Source organism: Chinchilla lanigera, unplaced genomic scaffold (genome assembly GCF_000276665.1).
Source record: "Chinchilla lanigera isolate Chin_1 unplaced genomic scaffold, ChiLan1.0 scaffold00105, whole genome shotgun sequence".
Lineage (NCBI taxonomy): Eukaryota > Metazoa > Chordata > Mammalia > Rodentia > Chinchillidae > Chinchilla > Chinchilla lanigera.
The window spans coordinates 1,231,863-1,239,449 of NW_004955506.1; the positions used below are offsets into that span (position 1 = coordinate 1,231,863).

General features: G+C 55.1%; 1 protein-coding gene across 4 annotated transcripts; it reads left to right on the forward strand.

The window, feature by feature from the left end:
* Positions 1-11: 11 nt before the first annotated feature.
* On the forward strand, positions 12-4,688 carry Pycr1 (pyrroline-5-carboxylate reductase 1). 4 transcript variants are annotated; one of them, XM_005407242.2, is made up of 8 exons: positions 40-267; positions 593-717; positions 947-1,017; positions 1,671-1,850; positions 2,059-2,280; positions 2,476-2,568; positions 2,711-2,874; positions 3,851-4,688. In XM_005407242.2, the coding sequence occupies exons 1-8, from the start codon at positions 125-127 to the stop codon at positions 4,008-4,010; spliced, it is 1,158 nt and encodes a 385-aa protein (XP_005407299.1). In that variant the 5' UTR covers positions 40-124; the 3' UTR covers positions 4,011-4,688. The 4 variants fall into 4 exon arrangements, with proteins under 4 accessions (XP_013361517.1, XP_005407301.1, XP_005407299.1 ...); XM_013506062.1 differs by lacking the exon at positions 40-267 and adding an exon at positions 277-396; XM_013506063.1 differs by lacking the exon at positions 593-717 and having other exon boundaries at positions 12-267.
* The last annotated feature ends 2,899 nt before the right edge of the window (positions 4,689-7,587 follow it).

A 7,587-nucleotide genomic window follows, 5' to 3' on the forward strand; every position in this document is an offset into this window, starting at 1 on the left:
AAGAAAGAAAGAAAGAAAGAAAGAAAGAAAGAAAGAAAGAAAGAAAGAAAGAAAGAAAAGAAAGAAAGAAAAGGGGCGCCCAAGAAGCTGCACAAAGCAGAGAACCACCCCAGTGGGTGATGCAATGCCCGGGATACAGCTGCGGCTCCCGATTGGTCGGCGAGCGCGGCACCTGCGCCGTGGATTGGCAAAGGGGCGGGTTTGGAGGCGAGGCCGGTGGGTGCCGCGTGGCGGGCGCCGCGCTGCAGACCGGAGAGCCGCACTTGGGTAGTTTGGTTGGGGTGGGACTGGGAGTTCTGGGGTGGAAATTATGGGACTGGAGTCCCTGGGGCTGGGGGTTTCGACGTGGGGGATCCGGGACCTGGGTCTGAAGAGGGGCTGGCTCATTCCCAGGCGGTACTACTGCGGGTGCCTGGCTTTTTCCCGAGGGGTGGGAGCCTTGCAGCCGGCCGAGACCGTGCTCTTGGCCGGGAGCTGGGGCAGTTACCAGGCGGGGCGCGCCAGACGGGCAGAAACGGGGAGGGTTGGGCTGGCTGGAACGGAGATGCCCACCTAACTTCTTGCTGTCCATCTTGCTGGGCTTGCCCCTCAGCCGCCCCTTGCAGAGAAAGCCGTTGCCATCTGTGAGGGGTGTGGGGCCTGCAGACGTCATGAGCGTGGGCTTCATCGGGGCTGGCCAGCTGGCCTTTGCCCTGACCAAGGGCTTCACAGCCGCAGGTAGTCCGTGGACCTGGGAAAGGGGGTCAAGAAAGAGACTGGGCCCCTTTACCCTTGTGCGGGGCTGGAGGTGGGCATGTGGGTTATATGGACACAGGAGTGGGAAAAAGCAGTATCCCTATTTTGGGAGTTGCTGTCTTTGAAGGGGGGGTTTCTTTTCAATGTCTTTCCTGGAATATGGGGGAGGGAGGCCAGACATGGCCTTGAAGGAGGAACTCTGTCGTCCCAGGTGTCCTGGCAGCTCACAAGATAATGGCCAGCTCCCCAGACATGGACCTGGCCACAGTTTCTGCCCTCAGGGTAGGTGCCGAGTGAAGGATAGATGGAAGACTGGGTCCCTACAGCATGTATTTGGAGCTGGGCATGTGACAGCCCTGATAGTGATGGCCCATGAGTGGAAGGGGCTGTGCTGTAGTCCCCTGCCCCAGTGAGAAGAATGACCTTACCTCTTAACCCTGCCATTGGCTCCCATTGCCGGCCATGTATATAGCTGGTGGGAGAAGGTGCTTGTGGGGCATAGGGTTTTCAGGATGGGGTTAAAGATTGAACAGGGGTCAGGCAGATGGGCCTAGCTTGGGGGCCAGATAAGACTTGCCTGGGGGCTAAATACATTTAGTTTGCTAGGATGAGTTAGGGTTTCAGATCCAAGAAGGGAGTACTCTCCACTTGAGACCACCAGAGCGGAAGGGCATAGGTCTCTGGAGGCTATAGCCTGATGAGAGTTGGGCCAGGGCTGAGGCTTGGACAAAAATGTCTTCTTTTCTGTCTGCAAAAGGGACACACACAGAGCAGACTGCTTCCTCCATTTCTGTATGGGAAGGGTGGCTGACGGGCTCCAGGCCCCATCTCCTTAGCCCACAATCTAGCAATATCTGGCTATTCTAAGTGCAAGGGCAGGTTCTGTGGAGCTAGACAGCCCCTGGGGCAGGCTGAGCTGCTTTGCATACTTATAGAAGATAGGGGTGAACCTGACACCCCACAACAAGGAGACAGTTCAGCATAGCGATGTGCTCTTCCTGGCTGTGAAACCACACATCATCCCCTTCATCCTGGATGAGATTGGCGCTAACATCGATGACAGGCACCTTTTGGTGTCCTGTGCAGCTGGTGTCACCATCAACTCCATTGAGAAGGTGGGTGCTTCCAGGCCAGCAGAGCCTGGAGAGGGGGTGGAGACACGGTGGAGAGCTGTGTTCCCCATTGCTGGGTTCTCCACCGAATGGGTTGTGGTACCTCAGCCCACGGTGGGAACTAGGTTGGAGCTGTGATCTGTTTCCATACCCACCTGGGCCAAAGGCAGATGGCCAAGGCCAAGGTGGACACAGTTGATTTCTCCTCCAGAAGCTGACGGCATATCGGGCAGCCCCCAGGGTCATCCGCTGCATGACCAACACCCCGGTTGTGGTGCGGGAGGGGGTCACCGTATATGCCACGGGCACCCATGCCAAGGAGGAGGATGCCAGGCTCCTGGAACAACTGTTGGGCAGTGTGGGCTTCTGTACAGAGGTTGAGGAGGACCTGATCGATGCTGTCACAGGGCTCAGCGGCAGTGGCCCTGCCTATGTGAGACTGGGAGTAACGGGGGAGGTGGGCAGTTCCCAGGGCCTCAGGGCAACTCTGTCCCTGGTCCCCTTCCAGGGCTGGGATAGGGGCTCTAAGGCTCTAGGAACTTGTGCTTTACCCTGCTGCACCCTACTTCCTGCTCTGAAACCTGGAGGAGAGGCCAGGGTGGTGACTTAGGGTGCCTTCTTCTGGCAGGCGTTCACAGCGCTGGATGCCCTGGCTGATGGTGGTGTGAAGATGGGGCTTCCCAGGCGCCTGGCAGTGCGCCTGGGAGCTCAGGCCCTTCTGGTCAGTGTCTCCTGAGCCTCTGGTGGGGGCTGCTCCTTGCTAACTGTGGGGCTGGTGACAGGCAGGGGGCACGATGTCAGCAGGAGCACCTACAGAACCATGTATGTACCCCACTGCCCTCAGCCCCTCTCTCTGGCTGCAGGGGGCCGCCAAGATGTTACTGGACTCAGAGGAGCACCCAGGCCAGCTCAAAGACAACGTCTGCTCTCCAGGCGGGGCCACCATCCATGCCTTGCACGTGCTGGAGAGTGGGGGTTTTCGCTCCCTGCTCATCAACGCTGTGGAGGCTTCTTTCACCCGTACACGGTGGGCACCACTCCCCACTCCCCTCAGTGTTTTACACACAGCAGAACCTGGGCCCAAAGGTGGCAACTCAGTCAGATGTTTACAGAGTTCTACTCTGGCCTTGGGCAGGACACAAGGAACCCCAAGCTTACTGGGGTCACAGTTTATAGTGCCCCTTACCCCTTTTTTTTTTTTTTTTTTTTTTTTTTTTTGTCTTTTTGAGACAGGGTCTCGCTGTGCAGTTCAGGCTGGCCTTGAGCTCACTTTGTAGCTCAGGCTGGTCTCAAACTTGCAACAATCCTCCTGCCTCAACTTCCCGAGTGCTGGGATTACAGGCGTGCGCCACCATGCCCAGCAATGTTGCCGGGGCACATGTGGCTGGAGGCCATCTCCGGCCCAGCACTACAGCCCCCCCTTGTTGCCCTAACAGCACCTGAGGAGGGGGGTTGCTGTTCTCAATGCCTTTCTCCTGGCTTTGCTAGGGATAAGGAAGTTGGGTAAGCAGGTCACAGGGCAGCATCCTGGCACACGGAGATCCCCCTGAGAGTCAGAAGCAAACTGGCTGGGATCCTACAGCAGGTCAGAGGAAGTCACTGTTCCAAGTGTCAGTCTGCAGGGTGCCACCATGCCTGTCCTCTAGTGCAGATACCCACAGAAGTCTGAGTGTCACCCATGACAGCAAGGCTTAGATGGAGGGCCCAGCCTCCCAGCACTTCTTGTAGAACAGAGAAGCAGAGAGACCTCCTGGTTAGAGCAAGAGCTCCGGGTTGGGAGATGCTATAGGTAGACATGGTGACCCTGAGTCTCTTTGAATGGGGTGAGCAGGAGCTGTGTAGCTGTGTGGGGCAGGGTGTGGCTGGCAGAGGGGGCTGTAGGCGCAAAGACCCTGAGGTAGGGTGACAACACAGTGCTGCCCCAGGCTGGCAGGTGTGAGCTGATACTGTGGGCTCTGGAAGGAGATAAGAACCCTGGGCCCAACTACTCACTGCCTCTGCAGGGAGCTGCAGACCATGGCTGACCAGGAGACAGTCTCGCCTGCTGCCATCAAGACAGTCCTGGACAAGGTTAAGCTGGACTCCACTGGAGGAGCCTCCCTGTCCTCTTCAGGCCATGCCAAACCATTAGCCCACAGCCTGACCCCAGCAGGGCAGGATTGACCATCCTGGCTGCCTACCCCACCTCTTCACTTTTCTTGCTTTCTTGTTTTTTTTCTGAGATGATGTCTTGACTATGTGGCCCAGCTTCTGGGCTCTGGTCTTCCTGCTCAGGCTCCTAGGTGCTAGGACTACAGGTGTATGCCACCACACCTGACTATGTTCTGCTGTCTTTTCCTGGCTCAAGGCTTCTCCTAGCACAAGGCCATGCAGTGTCTCCACAGTGGGCAACTGCCCATCATGGCCTGGCTCAACCAGGCCCAGCTGAAGTTGAAGTCATGGAGGGGCACATGACCTCCCCTGGGAACCTTCATGGTCCCAGAGTGCAAGCCCAATCCAGGGGTGGCTTCTCAGGCCTCCTTTTCCTCCAGCTTCCTCTGGGGCCAAGGCCTGCAAGAGGACCTTCCTTACCTCCAGTGTCAGCTGGCTTGAACTCTATTTCCTCCTGAAAACAAATGTGAAAGTATCCTGCTGCCCCTCCACATACCAGAGGCACCTTCCCATGTGAGGACCAGTGGGGTCCAGGGAGCCCAAGCCCAATGCTGGGAGCCCAGGTCCCATAACCCCAAGGGGATATTTGGAAAAAGGGCTTATTTCCACCACCCAAGTACTCAGGTCACTGGCTCCTGTTCCTGTCACTTCTTTCTGGACCCTTTAAGTTGAATAAATTGGTTTCTGAAAGCTCCCAGTGCCCTGACTGCTAACCGTTGGCCCCATGTGGAGGGCGGCTGCCTGCTGTGCCGGCGGCGGAGGGGGGGGGCAGGGCTGTCACACAGCTGAGTCTGGCAGTCCTATGGCAGGTGGGCTGAGGGTCCCAGAAAACAGGGCTGGGCAACTTTTCAGCTCAGGCATCCCAGACTGGGCAGAAGCTGGTACTGTAGGCAGGGTTTGGCACATCCCATAGGAGGTAGAGGTGCCACCTCTGTGCCCTCTAGCCCTCCTGGCTCACCAGGGGCTGATGTGTTACCAGCTGCTTAGGACCGGCAGGGCCAGGGTCCTGAGGAAGAAGGAACCTTTGATCGTTCTCCTGAGAAACAGAACCAAAGGGACCCAGAGGAAGTGAGATTAGAAAGAAGGGGCCCATGTGATGATAGTAGCTGGTAGGTTCCACCTATGGGGCTGGGCAAGCAGGTTGGGGACACTGCCCCAGGAGGCAGGGAAGTCAACACTGTAGACAAGGTCTGACAGTCTCATGTTGAAGAATCCGCCCCTACTTGGGGGAGAGTCAGATCTTTGGTTCTACTCTGCCCTTCAGCTGATTTGATGACGCCCACTCACACTACAGAGGGAAAACTGCTCTACTATTAAAATGCTACTCTAGCAGGGCATGGTGGTACACACCTATATTCCCAGCACTCTGGAAGGCTGAGGCAGAAGGATTGCAAGTTTGAGTCCAGCCTGGACAACTTAGTGAGACTATCTGAAAAATTTAAAAAAGGGCTGGAGATGTTTGTCCTTTTTTGGTTTTTGTTTTTTGTTTGTTTTTTTGTTTTTGTTTTTGTTTTTCTTCCGGTACCAGAAATTGAACTCACGACCTTGCTCTTGCCAGGCAGGTGCTTTGCCACTGAGCTAAATCCCCAGCCCTGTAGTTTATTTTTTTGAGACAGAGTCTCACTATGTAGCCCAGGCTGGCCTTAAACTCACTGTGCAGTACAGGCTGGCCTCAAACTCATGGCAATCTTCCCATCTCAGCCTCCCAAGTACTAGGATTACGGGTGTGTGCGCATGTTCCTGTCTAATTGCTGGAGATATAATTTAGTGGGAATATCTTCTGTTCAATGCTCATACCACAAAAAAAAATTTTTTTAAGTTATCTAATCAAGTTTACTGACTTATGTGTTAATTGCATGCAAAAATACCCTCAAAGGTCTTTTTTTTTTTTTTTTGTCTTTTTGAGGCAGGGTCTCGATATGCAGTTCAGGCTGAGCTTGAGCTCACTTTGTAGCATAGGCTGGCCTCGAACTCACAATGATCCTCCTGCTTCAGCCTCCCAAGTGCTGGGATTACAGGCTTACAGGTGTGCGCCACCATGCCCAGCTTCAAAGGTCTATCTAGAATAATGTTAGATATCTGGGCATCCTTGTGGCCTGGTTAAGGTGACACAAAGACAAGCCCTCCCGGGAGGCCTACAGGTTGGGTTGCAGCAGGCCTCTGTACAGAGGCCAGAAGTACTTGTTTTGTCAGTCAACAGTCAAAGAGTTTGGGGCTGGGCGTGGTGGCGCATGCCTGTAATCCCAGTACTCGGGAGGCTGAGGCAGGAAGATTGTTGTGAGTTCGAGGCCAGCCTGGGCTACAAAGTGAGCTCAAGGTCGGCCTGAACTGCATAGCGAGACCCTGTCTCAAAAAGACAAAAAAAAAAAAAAAAAACCAGTCAAGAATTTGGGGTCCCTACCCTATAGGTAACATGTGTAGGGGAGCTGGGAGTCTGCAGGGTCTGTTAGGGGGAATAACATGAAGCAGGCAGACCCTGGGGCACAGAGTGAGCCAGGAGAGCTGAGAAGAGGCTAATGAAGAACCAAGGTAGCTGAGGCAGGTGGAAGAGGCTTTAGGAACAAAAATCCAGTCTATTGACTCTAAGGGAAGTTGAGACAAGAAAAGGAGGAAATGCAGCAGAGCACCAGGGGCCACAGTGGCTGCCAGAGTCCTTGTCCTCCCATTTATGGTGTTCTGCAGGCCTAAGCCTTGGGTGGAGGTGGCAGAGGACCCTGCTGCTGGGTTGGGATCTTGCAGCCCAGCAGAGAAGCTGTACCTGGAGGACAGCACGGTACGTCTGCAGCCCCTCCTAAGACCAGGTCACTGCTATGTGGGTAGCAGTGAGCACTGGCTGGGTGGTGAGTTTCCAGCACCATGGCCATGGGCACCCAGAATCACTCCCTTCCCTGACACAAAGATGCTTCCAGAAATAACTGTCCCAAAAGCCACATGCCTGACATCTCAAGGGTCCTAGAGGAAGATGGGAGTCCTAGGTCCAGGCAGGCTTTGTGAATGTTGTGAAGAAGGCATTGGATTTCAGCAGGCAGAGCCTGCAGTGCTTCCTACTCATTAAGGAAAAGGCCAAAAGTGGGGGTGGGGGCGCAGCCACACAGAGCCCTCAGGGGGCAGGCTGAGGGAGATGGATGCCAGAAGCCACCAAGGGGTGAGTCAGGTGGGGACATGTACTTTATGTCCATCTGGAGCAGGCTGAGTTGAGAAAGGGCTCTGGGGCAAGGGACTCCTGTACTGCCATGTAGAGGATCCATGAAAGGGCTCCTGACCAAGGATCAGCTGATGAGACCCCAGCTCCCATGGCTACCAGCTCTGTGAACACCCAGTCCGGGAAAGCTCCCATCAAAATGGGGCAGAGCTTAGAGTCTCTCTGCTCTTGGCCCAGTGGCTTGGGGAGCCTGGTGGATGAACTGGCCCCTTGTGCTTGGTTCAGCTTCTGCCTCAGTTTCCTGATTGGAATTGGAATTCCAACTCACCTCAACTCCCATCTCCCATCCATCTTCTTTCCTGTGCCAGGCTGACCCCTATGCAGATCAGGCTTCAGAACAACAGGTAGGGAAGGGGGACAGGCACCTAAGAAAGCCTGGAATGACAA

Excerpts from the sequence above, each read along its gene's own strand:
- Pycr1 (XM_005407242.2), top strand. The coding sequence starts at position 125 with ATGCCCGGGATACAGCTGCGGCTCCCGATTGGTCGGCGAGCGCGGCAC. Across the intron at positions 268-592 it reads GACCGGAGAGCCGCACTTGG|CCGCCCCTTGCAGAGAAAGC; the intron begins GTAGTTTGGTTG and ends CTTGCCCCTCAG. Across the intron at positions 1,851-2,058 it reads CCATCAACTCCATTGAGAAG|AAGCTGACGGCATATCGGGC; the intron begins GTGGGTGCTTCC and ends TTTCTCCTCCAG.